At 35.1% G+C, this 19,964-nt stretch overlaps 1 protein-coding gene across 4 annotated transcripts in view; it reads right to left on the minus strand.

Annotated features, from left to right (window-relative positions):
- Positions 1-19,964, minus strand: part of SUGCT (succinyl-CoA:glutarate-CoA transferase) — a 314,684-nt gene that overhangs the window by 179,622 nt on the left and 115,098 nt on the right. For all 4 annotated transcript variants that reach the window (XM_071429808.1, XM_071429806.1, XM_071429805.1 and 1 more), the window contains 3 exons: positions 16,352-16,423; positions 11,776-11,873; positions 547-649 (listed from right to left, as the gene is read on the minus strand). In XM_071429808.1, coding sequence (XP_071285909.1) covers positions 547-649; positions 11,776-11,873; positions 16,352-16,423 — 273 coding nt within the window. The remainder of the gene's footprint in view (positions 1-546; positions 650-11,775; positions 11,874-16,351; positions 16,424-19,964) is intronic.

Below are 19,964 nucleotides of genomic sequence, written 5' to 3' on the forward strand. Positions count from 1 at the left end.
AAAATAGACACAGAGATGAACTGTTTTTAGCTACTGAAACCACCAGGCCAGGAAAAGGTTTCTTTCTTTCTATGGATTTTTGTGCTTCATTTTTCTTTTTCCAGTCAAAATGTTGCCCATTTTTTTTCAAACAATTGATTTTGATTATCCATACTCCATACAAAAAAAAATAGTTCTTTCAGGGCCCAAAAAAAGGTGCTTTTCTGCATATTTATGTGATAAAATGCAATTATATACTATATTATGGTTTCTTCCTCTGTTTTACCAGCCAGTTTTAAAACATAGACTCTCTATGTGAGACATGGAATACCTATGGTTTAATTTGTTGTGACAAAAATCTGAGTTCCCAAGCATATAATTCATTTAAACATCTGTATTTATTTCTTAATATGACCTACTATTGGCTGACACTCAATTCATCATGAACCTCTCAAATCCCATTTTAAAGTAGCCAAAATCAGGTCTGAGTGGCAGGAGGAGTGATCATTACTCAGCACTTGTAAGACATGTTTAATAATGTACAGAAGAGACTTGGTGAGGACCAACCTGAGGGTCTGAGAACACTTGCTGCATGTTGTTGATTGGGCCGTAGGGAACCCCACTCCCTTCAAAGAGCTGCAACCACTCGATCGTCGCTTTTTCTGAAAACCTAAGAGCAAATAAGAATGAATGTGGTTTAAACACTGTACTTTCAGATTCTAAGGAGTGTATAGCATATCTCTCTTCTCTTTCACTGCTTCCATACTCCTCTCCACTGATTTCTTCCCAGTCAGTGAATAAAATAACAAAAATGTACTAGCTATATTCTTCAGAAATGCAAAACCCAAAGATATAGGAGAAAGAAACAGAAGCTCATTCAGCGATATTCTATCTGATAATCTGAAGCAATGCAGGAATGATGTAAAGCTGAATTTATCATCAGTTTCAAATAAGGATCAATGGGTTTCCTCCCTTCCTTAATTATACTAATGTGCTTCACATTCGTTTCCCATCATGTACATATTTAACAACAAAAAGATACAGTGCAAGTACCATACAATACTGCTCATTAAAAGCTGATGTAAAGCATCATTAAAAACATACATCAGGATTAAAATCCACATTTTTAGGTCAGATAAGAAGACTGATCACATTTTTATTTGCTATATGGTTGTACAACCTATCCTAAGAACACACAGTTCAGCATATATACACGGTGCCTGTATGCTGGTGAACACATTGCTCCAGGTCTTTGTATCACATGCAAAAAGCTAATTTTATTTCTTTCTAAGCATTCTATTTCAGAACTAGTAACACCACTCTATTTCCCCTGTTTTGCTAGATAGATTTTCTTTCCTCATCTGCCTACTGAAGTTGCATACATGAAGAAAAGACACCGTTGGAGTAATATCAGTCACTGAGAGATGATATTTTCTGCAGTCATCTGGGATCCTGAATCAAAGGTAAACTTACTTGGAGATAGCATTTTAAAGTTCAGGAAGATAAATACCATAGAGGTCTACCAGCTTATTAGAAATCAAAGACTGGCTTCATGATATACCTAACACTGAAAAGAAATTAGATGTGGATTAAAGACCTGATGGAAACAAAATTATTAGAAACCTTAAAAGGGAAACTCAGTTACTGGCATTCTATAGCTACCAGTTTGCTGTTCCTTAAGAGTAATTTGGAAGAACATCAGTAACATTCAGCTTTATTTCTAGCACAAAATATGCATGGTGCTTTCTCAGAGCTAGCAGATTTATTCCTGGACTCAACAAGCAATTCTAGAAGAAATGGAAGGAGCAATAAAAAAGTCAAAATAAAAGGCCTTAAAAGTGCAAAATGTGTTATAAAATGAAGCATGAGTCATGAAAGAATGAAGCATAATGCAGCATAGCTTCTAAATAAAACAGATAAAAGAATATTGCAATGCACTTCATTGAATATTAAAGTGACCTCATGGTGAAGATGTAGTCAGCCATAAAGACAGGGCTGCTGTTGAACCCATCTAGGGTCTATCCAATTTAGTACTCTGTCAGAGCCATACCTAGAACCAGGTACATTGCAGGAAACTGGGAAAAAGGTAACTCTAGAGAGGCAGATAACCTTTCTTCCTCAGTGATTGCAGGTATTAACCATGATTTTAGTCTAAAATACAATTTGTAGTTCCCTTCAGTACTCTCCATTCAACAACAATTCTCATCATCTGTATATTTTTGTTATTCATAGCCATCTAGTATTAAGGTTTGGGGCTCAAACTACTGCACAAGGTAAATAAGATTTGCATTAAAAATTGTTTCCCTTCAGTTACACATGCTGTTTATATAAAATTATTCTGTTCCCTGCTAGCAACAGACATGCTTCATATTTCATGGCCTGCTAAATCCCTTGTTATAAATGGAAAGCTTTTTTCAGCTACTACTTTTTGACACTTCAAATTCTACTATCTCATTTCTAATAAGACAGGACAACTGCAAGAGGAATCTTGGGCTCAACTTCATAACCACGGTGCTGAACACCATCACCAGGAAATTATTGTAATTCTCAATGTATCACATTTAATTGATCTCTTAGTAATGAGTAAGTCCTGCTATGTTATGTTCCCACACTTCTTTTTAAAAAAGAGTTTATAAATATCTTCCTGAGTCTAAAAACCAGAACTTTTGCATTTAAAGAATAGCCTGAAAATGAAATTTTTTCAACAGGGGTGTCTATAATCTATATCTGCATAACCAGTAGGCTACTTCCTGATGTTGTGGTAAATCTGAATAATTTTCAAGATATATATTCTTCTTCAGTTACACCATTGTGAGTGACTCAATATATACTGAAGTTGTATATGCAAGTTGCAGAATCTATGTATATGTTAAGCAAAATTTCTGTGATTCTATATTAATTTCTACAATTTAAGGTTGCGCTTAGGTTTTTCCTTCCTACGTGACAAGAAAAAAACCCCACAATTTTGTAGAAAACATGAGATTGTCTATTATCCTCTGTCTATTATCCTCAAGGGACACACAGCGTTTCTTATTGAAACTCTGATGGGGAATAGCTCCCTTTATTTGTGTTAAAGAGAGGCTGTTGGGAACATATTGTTAAGCAAACTGTTTAAAACCAAAACAGAACACCACCACTGCCAATAAAGGTCTAGTATTCAGATTTTGAGAGCAACAGCATGGAACTATTTTGCTCATTCAACTATGTTTTATATATTGAAACATCTGCTGTACATCATTAAGGGAGAAATACTCTTTCAAGAGCTGATAAAAGATAAGCCATAGATTTAAAAAATGTTAATTTTTACCTCTGATGTCAGCTGTACAAATTTCAATTTATTTTTTTTACCAACCTGTATGTATTATTCCCCCAACTAAACACAATTTGTGATACTACTTACACAAATAAATAAATAAATACCATAACCATGACTTTAAAGTGAAGGGCTGATGTTTAGGTTGCTAAGTACCCATTAATAACATGCTCAGCACTCCCAAATAACAAGAGAAGACCCTCAGCAAAAACTTCCAAGAAGTAGAAGACTAACATTCTCTCCTGAAAATGAAAGCTCTGCCAGCAGGAATTTAGAAGGTCTGACCAATCCTTTTTCTTTTAACATATTTAAAAATGTCTTTCTATGATTTTTCATTGTTTTTAATAAATATCATACTTTATAAAGAAAGTCAATAATTTATTTTTCTTAACTGAAAAATATACATATACACATACATAAATAAAAACATTGTGATGGAAACACACACAAGGCTAAACAATGGTCTATCTTCCAAACCTGAACTAGTAGGGGGAAAAAAAGAATCCAGGACCATAGAGCATCTGAACTCTGAAACATGACACTTGCAAGAGGATCTTTACCTCAGAGATACTCAGTGGCTGCAGGAGAGCTCAACACTGCTCAAACTACAGCTTCATTTCTTTTCAGAGGAGTCCCTTTTCCTATAAAATGTTCCATCTGCCACATATATATATATCTGTATAATCACAGAAATGCCCTCTAAATTACCTGTGATTTATTTATAAAAAATGTTTTAAACCTGTAGCTTAGCTTCTGCAATTACTACCAGTATTTTAGAAGTTCAATAGGATTTGCTTTTTACTGTACTACTTCGTGGTATGAAGCTTAAATTCAGGCTCTTTCTGACAGCACCTCTAAAAGAGGAAGGATATGTACCCCAACGAAGAACAAACTCATTGCTAGGACATTTACTGCAAAGCCTGAACTGAGGCTTACTTCCTGAAGAGGTCAAAGTCTCCATGATGCCTTTATTTGCATTTTAAGCAATACTCTAAGCCTCCTCCGCACTAAATTACACAGCACTCACGAAAATACTAAAGTTGCAGTATTGAAATGAGGCATCAAATTCCAGAACATTTAACATTAAATACATTTCATGCTTTAAAATATTTTAAGAATAGAAAGTGTGGCATAAGCTGAACTAATTGAAATTGGAAGAAATCCAACTAAATATATTTTTCTTCAATTAGTAAATCTAGCCAGCATCATTAAATGGAAACATCTAAATTTAAACTATACACTCAGCAAATTCATAAAAAAAAATTACAGTACAATATAAGAAAAAACCTCTAAAAGGCAAAAATTAAATATAAAATAAAAAAAGTTTTACACCTTGTTTTTTTACATAAACTACAAGCATAGTTTGGCTTCTTGAAAAGCAGGATCTACATTCCCTTTTGCTTTCTAACAAATTCTAATTTAAAGAAAAAAGTAAGAAATGCATCTTTACATGTAAAACAGAAAAAGGATGTCTGCTGGACTTGTGCAATTTATATGAAATGGCTTTAATGTGTCCATATTTTTTAATTGCACTTGGGTATGTTTCTAAGTTTCTCATCCTGATAACTATTAAAATAAAATTTGGTGGTTTTTAGCAATATTTTGTCTTTCAATGAAACAAAGACTTGAAAAGTTTGAATGAATCCACTTTGTGTATTCCATTTTCTATGTTTCCTAGGAAACCTTCAATCCTTCCTACATCCTATGTAGAAGGGCAACCATGTTTCTCTAATGGATAAAAATATCCAATTCCACACAAAGTTTAGAAGAACTACTGAAGCAAAATACTGCTCCTTTCTATAGGAAACCTATGGCAATTAATTTAGAGAAGTTATTTGGACAGCTACCAAATACAGATGGAATAGCAACCTCCAGGATTAGTAAGAGCTTTCTACATGTGGTCAATCACAAAAAGCTCCTCTGTTCTTGCTAAAGTCCACAAGAGCATTCCTGTGTTTTCTAGCACAACGCAAATCTGCATCACAGTTGTTGTTTTATTTTGTTCTATCAACAGTCTCTTCACTCCCAAATACGTAGAATATTTTTTCTCTTCACTACCAAACACCTCTTTAATTGTAGTTAAATGAGTAAGAGGTTGGTACAGTTTCTTACAGTAGCATCTATGGAAGACACTACACAAAACAAAAGCCTTAGAAAATATTTGTTTGGAAAATTCAAAGAACAGTAGTGTACAGTAAATACAGAATTAGTGCTTCCAAAGTGAATTCTACAGTATTTACTCAATAGTGTGTAAATATCTCTGTTAGTGTCTACTCTTCTGTTACTGGTGAATCGCTGGGAAAACCACAACAGCCAAAATATTAAAATAGTCGTGATCAACATGATTGTACAGGTTTTGCTGAGAGATATTTCAAATGCTTTAAAAGATGTCACATACAGTAGATAATAAGTGGTAGCTACATAAAAAAACTATCCAGACATTTGCAGTTACAACAATTCACCATGAAAATTCTTTTATATTTCTATATAAATAAAAATATTTATATAGATTAATAAATATTGTTTATTTATAGATAAATAAATATTGCATACTATAAATATTGCTACCGGTTTTGTAGAACTATTAATAAATCTTCACCTTTATGCACTAAATTTGTGCCAGAGGTTAACAGACTTTCCTCTATCAAGATTTGCATGCTGCTTTAAAACCATGTAAGATTTTTAAGGAATAGCATACCAGACAGAGGGAAACATGACTATCTTGTAAAATGCATTTCTTATGGCTACTGAGAAGTTACTCCAGCATGTAAAAGAACTAATTATTTTGTAGTCAGATAGTGGTAAGCTACGCACATTAGAAATACACTGCTTTTCTCCAACCTTCCTCTGTTTTACTCAAGTACAAAAAAAGGACCGTAACTTTTATACTTATGACAAAAGAAGTGCAAATTAACTGAAAATCAGCTAGGTAAACACACATCAATAAAAGCACATTGAGAAGGATGAAAAGTTGCATTGATCTTGTTGCTGGTTTTCTTTTAACCCAAGGGGATTAAGGAACTAGCAAGAGACAAGTCAAAAAGTCCATTTAAAATCACTGATTTCAGTAACCTCAAGTTGGAAATGTAAGTCATCAGAAAAGAGACGGCAAGTTCCTTTCCAGAAAGGATCTTGAACTTCACACAGATATGATAATCTTAGAAGGTTATTAAAGGTAAGAAAAAACCCACAAAAAATACACATTAGCTTACCCAGTCCAAAAATCAGATGCTTGAGACATTTTAGATCTCTCTCATTTGTGTACACAGAAGTCAGCATAAAATAGCAATTTAAAATTAAGCGTTTTAAAGCAAAATGTGGCAATTTGGTAGCCACTGTCTACACAGCTCAACCCTCCATGTGCTGATGGTAAGGTAGGTGACTGGGGAAAGTAAGCCTTACCAGCTGTGCCACACTGAAGTCAATTGTCTTTCAAACTTCAAACACCTGTCTTGCTGAAGCTGTAAACAAGCAGATGCTCATGCCTGTAATGTTATCAAGTGACTTTAGTCAGCAAGGCACTTGGCTTAGAAAAGGAAATGGTGGGGATAGGGAAGGAGATTTACAAAGGCTGGGTGTGTCTCAACAAGTGTGAATTTAACAATGCTTCTCATCAGGCAAATTAAACATCTTACAATACTCTTTCCCCTTTAGGTGCCCTCCTCTTCTGTTACTAGGTGGAAACCATTTAGCAACGACTTTATTAACTGAGGATCAAGTTCCTCTGTGTTTCCTTCCTGCTCATTCCTTTTCCCCTCACACTTACATACGCAGCATGCAGCTGTAGCGTACAGTCAAGAATAAGGGGTTTAAAATATTAGTGCTAGAAATAGAAGTTCCACTCTGAATCATTTCCAGCCCTAACACTTCTGAGTCCACAATAATTTGGTTAGAGCTGCAGGAGCACTAATCATACTGAATTTATGTGTTCTTCTTTATGTGAAGCTGCTTCAGTTTAAAGGCTGAGGGCACGTCTGCTACTCACCTTCCACCTACACCTATACACCTCCACACACTCTTTTCCATTTACAGGTTAATTCCCCAAAGTACCTTGCAGCACACATTTAGCTGCCCTTAAAATGTGTCTACATTAGTGACGTGCATGGTGGGATTAATGTTTGAATTCTGGAGTAATTTGAAGAAGATCATCAGATTAAGCCCCCTTTCTCAAAGTAGTTTCTTTTAAAACCGGTATTATGCTAGGTACTATTAAAATGGGTACTATACTATTTTGCACACATGTAAAATTTCATGTGCAGTCTATATATGTGTGTCTTGACACATGCCTGCTTATATATACACATACAAAATAATCTGCATTGTGTCTTGTACTATTGTGTTCTAGTGGATGCAAAAGTGAAACGGAGGCAGAGGGGGAAGAGAGCAACAATTAAAACTTGGTTCTCTTGTTTGTGAGTTAGATGTACACCTAACTCACAAACCAGAGGTTTTCACTGGAAACTTAAAAAAGAGAGTGCTCTGTAGTCTGTCAGTTCTCACATGAGCTGGGAGTCTCAGGGGCCTCAGTGGTAGCCATTGAACCTGACCTCCACCCAGGTAGGGTCATTTTAAATTGACTCTTGGCACATACACAAGAAAGGAAAGCAGAGGTAATTTGCTTTTGTCAGAGTTCTGCTTTCTTGTCATTTGGGGAAAATGTAACATAAATAAAGAAGCAGATATAGAAGGCACCAAAACTTTTTTTTCTTTTTTTTTTTTTTCTTTTTTTACTGAAGAGTAGATGTGCAAATGCCAGCAGTGGGAGGAGAAAGAGGAAATAAGATGAAGAGAGGGAAGGGGGCCTGTAGAAAGTGGAGGAAGATGATGGGAACAGGAAAAAAACAGCATAGAAGGAAGAGGACCAGAGATGGCAAAGGGACAACACCACCAGTAGCAAAACAAGTTCAAAATGCCCCATGGGCCTATATCCTTCTTGCAGCATTTTACTCATTTCTCCATAGACTGTGGAACTAAAAACACTTCATGTCTTGAGATGGAACTGTTTTCTGTAATCCCTCTTATTGCTCCAGTATGAGAGCAGGCTCTCTCAGAAGCAGCATACCACTCCACAGTTTACCTTCCCTTCACTTTTATTGACATATGACATTCTCTGTGGATATGTGAACTTATCCTTCCTTATTTGCTGTCCCTCTCCACCTTTCATTTGTGCCCTACAGATGGAATTGAGATGTACAGAGAGCAAGCTGGATTAAAGAGCTAAGGACAGGAATGCTTCACTCTTCATTTCTTCCTTTCCTCAGGATGAGGAAATTCTTTCTGAAATAAATGGAGCAATTCACACCTTTCAGAGCAGTTGTTTCAAGTTGCATATATGTCTGAAGTCATATTCATCCCCATCTTATATTCTCACTCAGTTCAGTATATCTGACTTTGATGAATACATAATTTCACACCCTTCTGAGAAGTCTTCTCTTTAAAGGTCAATTTCTTCTAAGTGCTGCATAATCCCCATGGTTACCTGACTGCCCTGAAATCTGGCATGGTTACCACAGGTGGTGAATAGAATTATTGATCTAAATTAGAGGTCACATGAGTCAAGAATTCCCAATATAGTGACTTTTTCTTAAAAAACACCAGCATTCCTTAACATTGACCACTTGTCCCAATGTTTCCTTTGTGCACGCATCTAAAAATAAAATAGTGACCAGTTGCTCAAGCCACCAAGTGCCTCCTTGGTGAGTTCAATGCTTTCAAAAATTTCAGCTCCACTCATGAAGCGAATTATATGCTCAAGACTTCAGGAAGTTTTTGACCCTGTGAGTAGGTCTGAACAACTCCTTCTATTCCTATACAAAGCCTGGTGAACACTTTTTCTTAAGGGTTACTTTTTCTTAAGTAAAGAATCCTTCTTTTTGCACTTACTGAATGCTCAGAAGTTAGAAATTAATTGCAGATAGTTCATTTTGAAAATTAAGAATAAGTTGAAAAGAAAAGGTGAAACACAAAAAACAGCTCCAGAAACAGTTCAAAAAGGATAAGGGCAAGGAAATAGGGTAGATAGGTCAGTGGAAACCTGCTCTAAGCTCTGGTGGAGCCTTGGTTTATTAGGATTAGAACAACATCAAAGGCTTGAAAAAAATACATGCTTATCTCTACTGTGCAACAGCAGTGCTATATGTAAGCAACTGCAGAGTACCAAGCATCTGCCAAACATGCTGCTTAAATACCAATGACTTAGTGGAACAGAAAGGGTGTATAAACTGAAAATGGCAGCAGGAGAGTTTGGGGAGAAAAGGAGTGTCTCATCTTAACAAAACTACTGTACTTCACACAACTGAACTTCATTTGCTAGACTGAGAAAATCAATGTCTAAAGAATATGTCTTCTAAGCTGCTCCAGCTTATATCTCCACAAATTCATTTTAAAGTGGACAGCACTGCACATACAGTGAGTGAATAGAAGGGTCTGCAGGTGTTTTTGTCCAAGTAATGCACCTTAGGGTTATATTTTCCATGTGCTGGAAGCTGTAATACTATCAAGCAATCAGTGAGTAAATTAAGGTATTTTTCAGTGAAATTCTATCATTACTATTTTGTCATTTCCCTTCATTTCTCAAGGGTTGACATTTTTCAGCACTGAGAAACTATTCATTTAATTCTCTAAGTAACTTCAAAAATAAACCATGTACAATTTTACAAAAAACTGTGCATTAGTGAATTAGAGCAAAGTTACCATGGAATGTGTGTGGAAACACATTCAACTTCCATTAGAATACTGAAGGTGTTTGTTATATCTGTGTTTTATAACTGATTGCCAGATGAACTCACAATAATATGACATAGCAGAATACTTTAGAAATGTCTACTCCAAAAGTGTGTATACATTTACATATTTGCATATAATATGCAGAAATTCAGCCTAAATTATAATAATAAAACAGAACACAAACTCTGAGAAAAAAAAGACATAAAGCAGTAATTAGAAGAGCAATAATGTAATTTGATTAACTAATAGCTACAGATACAAAAACAAATTGTAATTCTGGCAATTCAAAGAACAACTGTTCCTTGAACTTTATCTTCTTCCTCAGACATTGCCCATGAGAAAAAAAAAAGACAACATCCAAAATTAACCAGAGGCAACAAGCTATCAAGTAACTGATCTATGAATGGCAAAATAGCTTTCTCACAAGGTACCAGAGCACATCAGATAAATTCCATACTAAATGAAGTCCAAGTAATAAATCAACATGAACCAACTTTGAAACTAAAACTATGCATCAATAACATAAGAGCTCAAAATTAGGTCAAAAGATAAATTATGGCCTTTCAGGGGCTCAAAACTTACAGCAAAAGTGGCCTCATTTGCACTATCACAATCCATTTGTTACAAGAATGTAAAAGAAGAGTTCCCAAAGTTAATCAAGGACAGTTGCACCATAATTATTTAAAATTGCAATCACTTGGTACTTCGTTTTTTTCACTAGGGGCAGGACATCTAAAAATATACAGGTCAATACAAAGTACAAGTGCAACCAGAAGAAATGAAATAACCCTCTACACTCTTTAATGGCTCATGATTCTGGTTCTCAATATCCAAAAATGTGGGATTGAGAGTGGGGAGTGTGGATGTGCTCTGAAACTGAAACTCTTTTTCTTGGATGGAATGAAAAGGGGAGACATCTGACTTAATGCTTCTAAACTCCCCCAGTAAAATTGCCTCAATGATAAATGTTATGCATTTGTTGACAAAGACTAATACTGGTCAACATGATAGTATGACTTTTCTTGAATAATTACCACCTCCTGTGCTCATCCCCAGAAGTATGAGGTGCTGCCAAAGCCACCTTTGGGAAGGTGAGATTTTTCTTTCATTACATAAATTTATCATCCTCTCCATTAAACAGAAGAGCACTCCACAGATATAAGGCCTTCTCGAACAGAATGAGGAAGATAACTAAGCTATTATAATCTCTCAAATAAAAGATTTTTTCAGTTCTCTCTTAAAAAAATTATTTAATAGGATGATTCCCAAACAGAAAACATATATCCTTTTGATTTCAAAAGGAATGGCCCAGGGAGAGTTTGTGGCACAGAGTACTACAATACAGAATCAGCAGTAAGGGAGAAAAGCAAGTGGAACTCCCCTGGTTACAGAAACACTCATTGAAAACTTTAAAATCCCACAGTAAAAGCAAATGGTGCTCCAAGCATTTTTTTCCAGGTGCTACATTCATCCAGGAAAGCAGAAAGCATTGGTTTCACTAAAAGTCAAGTTAATGTTAAAGAGAAGTTAAAAGGGTTTCTGAGAACTTAAATCTGTGGTCTGGCTTCTTTAGTTCACACCACTGTCTGTGTGCAAAAGGCTGACTATTTAACATCAGTAAGCTTTTGCAATACCTATTATAAAAACTAGGGTATCTCATAAGAGTAAAACAAAATTTTCACATGATGAGGGTTTGTTATGCATTACTCTTTGCATTTACAGATTAAATAAAGATTCTTCCCTTTTAATTAACTTACCGGGTTGATAATATGTCAATAAGTTCTTTTCTGTTCTGGACTCTGAGTGTATTAGTTTTGTATCTGGAATCTTTACTAACTTCAGGCAAATTCAGGATCTAAGTAAAAAAAAAGGTAAGTAAAAAATGTGCTTGACATTATATATATATATATATATATACAAAATATATATATATATATATATATATATATATATATAACAAAATAATTACTGATTTTTTAAAAATAACTTATTTCCAATAATCACTATTTATCAATCATTTAATATAAAAAAATGAAAAATTAATTTTTAATTCTTTTTGTAAAAAGCCTCCTCGTTGATGCAACGTAACAAGTAAAGGAAAAAGAGAGAAATCAGACTGAAGATCCAAATCTTAGCTAACAGCTTTTGGGAGCAGTCAGGAGAAATTCTTACCATGGAACACCAAAAAAGTAAGTTATTAACATAGGGATGGATAGATCTGTGGGATTATGCTGCACTAACTTATATGTCACAGAAAAAGAAATACGTCTGTACTTCATAAACTAGATGGAGAAGAGATATGTCTAAGATTATTTCTTTCCACTTCAGTAATCTCTGTCAAAAAAGGAAAAAGAAAAACAAAAGAAATTTTCTTTAAAAAAGTCTTTTTCTATTGAAACGCCATTGGTCTTTTTTAGGGTTTTTTTTTCCAAAAGAATTATTAAAGAAAAGTGGTGGTATAGCCTCTGAGAAAGGAGAAATACATTTTTGATGTCTAACTTCCACCTGTCACATTAGACCTTTAAAAAACATGTGCTTTAAACAACATGTGAAGACCATGCGTATTATAGTATAAGGGGAATTAAATATGCAGAATGGGTCTTACTATTTTGTACAGGGATTCATTAGAAAAGCAGCTGTGTGGGAAATCAATATAATTTACCTATTTGTGCCACAATGACTTTCTATAGAACATAAATAAACACAATTAAATGTGAATTCTAAAAATATACCAATTACATCAGCTATAGAGACAGGCAGCATAGAATCTTATAAAGAAAGAGACTGTCACATATTCTTCATGTGTTTTTACTCAATAACACACATTAAAGCTCAGTTTTTCTTATGATGAGTCTTACAATCATTCTAAACATGCTACATTTTTATAGGGCCATTTCTAAGACGGCTTTAAAAAATACAGTGGCTCAAATCTGAAGTTCCTATAGCCCATCATTCTATCTCTGCCCGTTGTCTGTTGCTTAGGAAGAGTTTAAGAACAGGGCCAGTACATACAACACTTCCTTAATATTCATCCAAACTCCACTCCTCTTTTGATTAGGACATTTCTGAGTTGAAGGTGTTTTCTACATATTTAGCAATCATCAATGGATTTATGTTTTATTAACATGTTCAGTCACTCCCTGAATGCATATGTTTGTGTACTGTCACATAAGTGGGTGTCAAGCCGGTGTCAATCTCTCTGATATTTGCTTCAAACATAACATTCTACTAATTCCTCTGAGACTGCTTTAGACCAAGGCCACAATCATTTAATGACTCCTGACTTTGCTGGAGTGAATAAGGATACAGCTTCCTTCACAAGTGAATAGCTGTTGATGACGTAGAACCTTTAGCAAAACAGATATTCTTTCAACAGATATTTAGAGATATTGAAACAGATAGTAATTTTTGAGTTATTTTTCACCTAGAGTAACAAAACTAAGCATGGAAGCAAGGTATCTGTAAGTTATGCTAGGACAATGGTGATGTTCCAAAACTTTTCTGCAGATTTTTATCTGCAAGGTAACAGAAAACTTCAATCTAGCATCTTCCATCAATACCTAATTCACAGCATATTTTCTTTTCCTTCTGCATTTATATAATCCATTTTATGGAAATCACAACATATCATAAAATAGCATTAGAAAATAGCTAAGTTTTTCTATCTGGAAGTTTATCAATATTATTGGTACCCCTTAAAATTATTTTCTTAATACTGCTGGTTTAGAGTTACAAATCACTGCTTTAGAAAAAAAAACTGTAAGATTGTTCAAATTAAATGATAGTGAATACTTATGTGAGCTTAAAAAACCAATAAATTAATCAGAAAGCCATGGTTCCACTTGATGTGTTATATGAAAAATGATCATATGGAGTTGCTCACTCTGCTGTTTTAATTAATGTTACTGATTTCAGCTTTAACTTAATGTCCATCTGGTGTAAAGCTGCATGTCTATATATGTCCTTCTCAATTTTTTTGTGACTAACAAATGCACACTTGAGAAGTTATTCATCAATGCACCATTCATCTTTCTGCATCATGTTGCCAATCTTATTTTCTTTATTTCACTCTGAACATTTAGAATGAAAATGGTGCTCTCTATTTGAGGCCTTGTTCAAGCTCTACATGCACACTCAGAGCTTACACTCTCTGTTTTTTGTGTCCTGCAACACTAGCAAATCTGTTTGAAATCTCCCTTGCTGTACACAAAACTTCAGTCTTCTGAAGAGTCTCGCTCAGTATTCCTAATCAGACCAAATCGGCCACAGGTCAGGATGTGCTGTTGTAACACTTGACCACAATGAAACGCATTTCGGCCAGCACTGTTACAAACTTTTTCTTCAATTATCTGAGTCCTCAAACAAGCTACATTAGTTGTCACTGATTTTGAAAATATCACAGTGAATTATTCCAGATTTTTCTTTCTGCTTGCTTGAAATGATCGAAGCAGAATGTTTGCGATTGTTTACAGCGTGAGCCAGCTGTTACATCTCTAGACTACGTGCCTTCAGGGCAATAGCTTCCATACAGCCTCTATTTTCAGCACCAACTCAGCTCAGAAATATTCTCTAATAGCAATTCCAGTGTTTGAAATAGTTGTCTCTGTATTTACTAAAGTCCACTAGTTGCAGGCCTTCATGTAATAAAATTCTTTTCCCCTATTGGCTTTCCCTCTTCACACTGTTTTAAGTTCCAAATCACCTTTGACTTAGCACAAAGCATATCTCTAATGGGCATTCATTCCAGCATTCCACTGACTTCTTCATCATTTTATTTTTTGGGCAATGTAACAGCCCAAATCCATACCTATAATAGCCTGATAAGGGTAAAAAGCATTCTTTATAGAAACAAATATGATAACTGGTGTATAGAAAAATCTAACAATTACTCAAAATTTGAACTACTTTTTCTGCCTTTTTAATCCCTTTGAAATGTAAGCAATTGTCATTTTTCCATGCTCTGTACCTCTTATATTCAATTGTAGGAACACCAGAACACATTTATCAAGATAAAAAAGAAAAAAACCAGCCTGCAGACCAGTGATAATATTAATCTCACTTAATATTCATCCTATATATTCTGGGGTAATACAAACCATTAAAATCTTGCTTCATCTTCTGGGGTTCCATTCACTCTTTAATGATTACAGAGAGAATATGTAGCAACAAGGCACACCGTAATTCTCTCAGCTGCACCCTAAAGTCAGGTAAAGTGCATGGTCTAAAGATTTAGTGCCTGATTGCTCATATCAAGAAGTCAGAACCTACTGAGATGGATCTTCAGCTGTGTCTTACTCAAGGATTGCAGGATGACAAACATTTGCTACATAATTCTTCATTTTAGATGATAAAGCACCAAGGAGAGATTCACAGCTATGTCCTGGGACACTCTGGAAATATTTCCTTTATGAGATAATGAGTCTTTGATAAAACTGAGTTGGGCCAGGTAGACACTTATTCAGCTATTAGTCTTCCTTCATATTAAGATAATGATGACTGTAGTAGTCAGACACTTTTTTGAAGAAAACTCACTGAGCAAATTTTGAAGAGGTTAAGAGCCAATTCAAAGTGAAAGCAGAACCCCTCCACATAGCGAGGTGAGGATCCATACCCCAAACTGTACTAAAAGAGAATCAAAACAGCACTGTCCTCTTACTACATATTCCAGTTACTACTGATGAACTTCCACAGAAATGTGAAATATCTGACATGAACAAATGGAGGAAAATAATGCTCAGTTTCCTGAGTGTCATTAATCTATGTTAAATATCCTATTTCCTAGAAAAAAAACCACAATGTCCAAAATAGCTAGAGCTGTAATTTTTTGAAACGTTGTCTAATGCTATTTGCAAAAATTATCTTGTCCCATCTTACATGTTACTGGGGTCTTTTATTTGGAATGTTGATACATTTCATTTAGAACATTTTTTTTTAAACATTGTTCTTCAACATCATGTCTCTGCACCACCCCAAAATCAGCCCAGAGTCCTGTAACATTTCTTTTCTAAGTCCACAAGTTTCTCAGTGAGCCCAGATCAGCACATGCTAGGGTCTCTAAAGGACAATGTGCTTGAGTAATGATTTAAGTAGATGTAGATTCAATCATATGTGCACAGACTTCAAAAGGAGCACAGTACCTACAAGTTTTAGAACTGGTGTGTTCTGAACTCACAGTCAGAACAGATGCAGGGTTAGAATTTATACTCATCACGTATTTCCATACAGAAAATAAAAAATGAATAAAAAACAGATAATAAAGAAGAATCAACATCTTAATTTTCCTAGTGAGAATGGAAGCTATTACACATTTCTGTACTCTTGCCTAACACACACCTTGCACACAGTGACAAACTGATGATCATTTCCAGCTCCCACCACGATGTAGCCATCCTTGGTCTTAAATGCCTGGAAGAACAAAGACAGGTGATAAGCTGTTACTAAACTATAAAATATTAGCACACCTTTGAAGTGAAACTCTGTAAGTAATGTTCAAATGACTTCCTTAAACATTTCCATTCAGACCCAATCTCTTGTTCTACAAAAGTGCTCAAAGTCACCCATTCACAAAGATTGATGAGGCTCTTTTTGAATTTTTTTCCTAGAGCTGAGAAGTCATCTTGGTTAATAGTTTATTTGCTAAAAATGTGTCATGAGCTACCCTTAATGCATCCCACAGTCACAGGGCTGAGGATTGCCATGATGATGTTTACTTGCCAGGAGGAATTTATTCAGGTTCACTCTGACTGACTCAGAGCAGACGTCTGCACTGAAATGTTACAGATCATGACCAAACACACCAAAAAATAATTGCCAAATAGTAACTAAAAATTAGGAACTCCCATGGGAATGAAAGGGATAGACTGCATCTTTACAGCTCTTCAGCTGGAGATAAGTCTATCTCCTTAGTCAGTAGTCTCAAGATCGATCTTATGGAGGAAATGGGACTTCTTGTCCAATTTTAAAGATGTAATTTTTACTTTTGACTTCATTACAGTGACCTTAGTGGCACATTTCATGGTAAACACAACATTGAACTGGGTAGAACATAACAGCTTTCATTTCAGTCTAAACCATCTCACTTAAGATTTCCACTGGAAAAAAGAAAATCTGTAATTGGCAACACCCTAAATTTTTTTCCATTGTGTTAGGGCATCTTCTAAAACTGGATAATGCAATTCCTCTTTTCTCCATACCTCTCTCTTATACAAAGGTGTATAACTGCAGTTTCAGTCATACATAGTACTAGCCCAATTTTTGAAAACATTTAGGAGAAATTCTTTCACCATTAATTTGACTTCAACATAAGAGGCCAGCATAGGCTGGTGCACTAATGGTGGCAAGAACTTTCAATCCTTTCTTGCAGAGAGTGAAACTCATCTTTCATCTACAAATCTTTCTTTTTTTTTTTTTTTGTCTTTTTTTAATGAATTATCATGTCCTCATTTAAAGGTGTGAATTTTCACAATAAATTTATAAATTTTGGTAAAATAACACACAAATATAAGTCCTGGAATGGAAACACTTTAAAATTCTTCTCATGCCACTGTGGCTTATTCCTCTTCAAAGAGAGCAATATGCTATCTCAACTTGCAATCTTTCATATAGATACAAATACGTTCACTAAGACTCTTTTACCATCTGGTATAGTCCAAGTTTTAAAATTGCATGTGGACAATCATGTCCTCTGAAATGCAGGTAACTGTGCATCAGAGTTAAAATATCACCTGTTTCCTCTTTCTATGTTTCATTTCATGGTAAAGAGTATTGTCCAGTCATAAGGCTTAACAATTTATTTTTCATACATTTAATTAAGTAGTTCAGTTTAAGATAGCAAGCAAAGATAAAATTCAGCAAAGAATTAGTCCCAAGCATGCAAGAAAGTACCACTGACTTGGCCCCAGTACAGTAAAAGTCTAGTAAAATACATCATATAAAGGTACTACATACTTATGCTGAGAAAAGCAGTAAGCAAAGAAAAAAGATTGGAGAAAAGAATACAAAAAATATTTGTATGTAAACATATAAACATTTCTTAGCTAAATCTGTTCATAAAAACCTCACTCTAAAAAAATAATGGCAGACCCTGGTAAAAGAATATGTAAGACTCTCCCTCCCAGTAAATGGGAGGCCTTTAGTGGGAATAATTATGAATTAAAACTGTCTGAATAAACTTACTACCTTTAGTTACCGGCAAAATCTGTTTTCTGAACACCCTGTCCAAATCATGATTTTTCTTTGCTGGTGTTCAGAGTTCTAAAACCAGCCTCATGCAAGCCACACAAATTATGAGTCAAACACTATATGTATCAGTGTGCATATATAACACAGAATAATTTTTATTGGTGCAGCCATTTACTACTTCCTGTAAATACAAATCAGAATTCTTTTGTACATCCTTTTAAACTTCCAGTCTGGATGCCTGCTACAGCTTACAAAGTATATGTCATATGTACAGATCCTCTTCCTCAGCACTCCAAAAATTACTTCTATTGGTACTGTGGGCAAATCTTAGAGAGTTTATTATTTATCAGCAACTTCTGTTGAGACACAGGTCTCTGTAAGAAGGCTGCAATCACACAATAGCTGCTGCATACCACTGTGAAGCATGCATCTGTACCCACTGGCTGCCCATGCAGCAGCGGAAGTCAGTCTGAATTTAAGGGCCTGGTTATTAGCATGTGTGCTTCAGTTGCTTTGTGGAATGTGTGGGAAAACTGATTATTCTTAATTGCATTGTATGTCTAAAATGCTAAAATAACAATCATGTCATCCTTACACAACAAAAATGGTATCATAATAAATGCAGCAGTGTCTTTTTCCATGAAGCTTAACTCAAATGTCTTCAGCTGCTATTTTAAGCTTCCCATTACAAAACAGCTGATTATTTGCCAGTCATTGCTGCTGATAAAGCAGAAACTTCCAAATGTTACTAACATAATGTTGATGCCAACATTTAAGGATGACAATGGTTTTATTCATCACCCATGAATGTACACACACTACAGGTTGCCACAGGTTACCATCTGGTCACAGAAAGCTTCACAATCTTATTATACAAAGGAGAGTAAGGGCAAAGTGCAGACAGATTTTAATGAGATTTTGTTTTGATAAACTGCTGTCCATCACATCGAATCATTTCACATTAGTGCAATAAAAGGCACTACACACACAAGGCAAAAGTCCTTTTCCCCTTCCCTTTTCTTCTGAAGAATGAGGCCTTCTGATAAGATTCTTCAGAGTACAATCATGAGTTAACCTGCTACTCCCATGAGGTATCTTGAGCAATAGCACATCATTTGGTGAAGACAAGAAACAAATACTAAGCAAAAAATTATTAGAAATCTTATTCATGGAAAAGGCAGAGAAAGATTGGGAGCATTCAAAGGTGTAGCTTTTTCAGTGTAGTGCAAAAACTTGAGGGTTTCCAAGAAAATAGCCTGTAAATTCCCATTTAATGGATATTTTGTACATGACATTAACACATGTTCAAAGGCAGATCTCAAGGTCCAGTGTGTATGCATCACCACCTCACACTGTCAAATGGATGTTCCAGGACCTTATTAACACTCAGCACTTTTCCAACTTTGATCCTAGAACAAGTATATGCCTGAGATACTTTGTGTATTAAAATATTTTAATTTCCCTAAACATGTGGCATATAAAATCTATCCACCTTCAGGAATGTTTTATGTGGTCTACAAGTATTCTCCAAATCTAAATGTGTTACATAGACTACACAATAAAGATGCAAGCCAAACTTAGCCTAAGTTACTACTAGAGCAAGTAAAGACTTGCCGAGATAATGAGGCCAAAAGAGCCTTTCTTTCCACTGCTCTAAGTTGACAGCCTTTCAAAATTTGCCAGCTTTGAAGGCATTAATGAAAGACCATTAATCTTTGTATTTATTTCCTGCTTTATGAATTTTAAGTCCATATGTCCTATGGCA

Source organism: Agelaius tricolor, unplaced genomic scaffold (assembly GCF_023055355.1).
Source record: "Agelaius tricolor isolate 1412-34295 unplaced genomic scaffold, bAgeTri1.0.p SCAF_6, whole genome shotgun sequence".
In the NCBI taxonomy this organism is placed as follows: Eukaryota; Metazoa; Chordata; class Aves; order Passeriformes; family Icteridae; genus Agelaius; species Agelaius tricolor.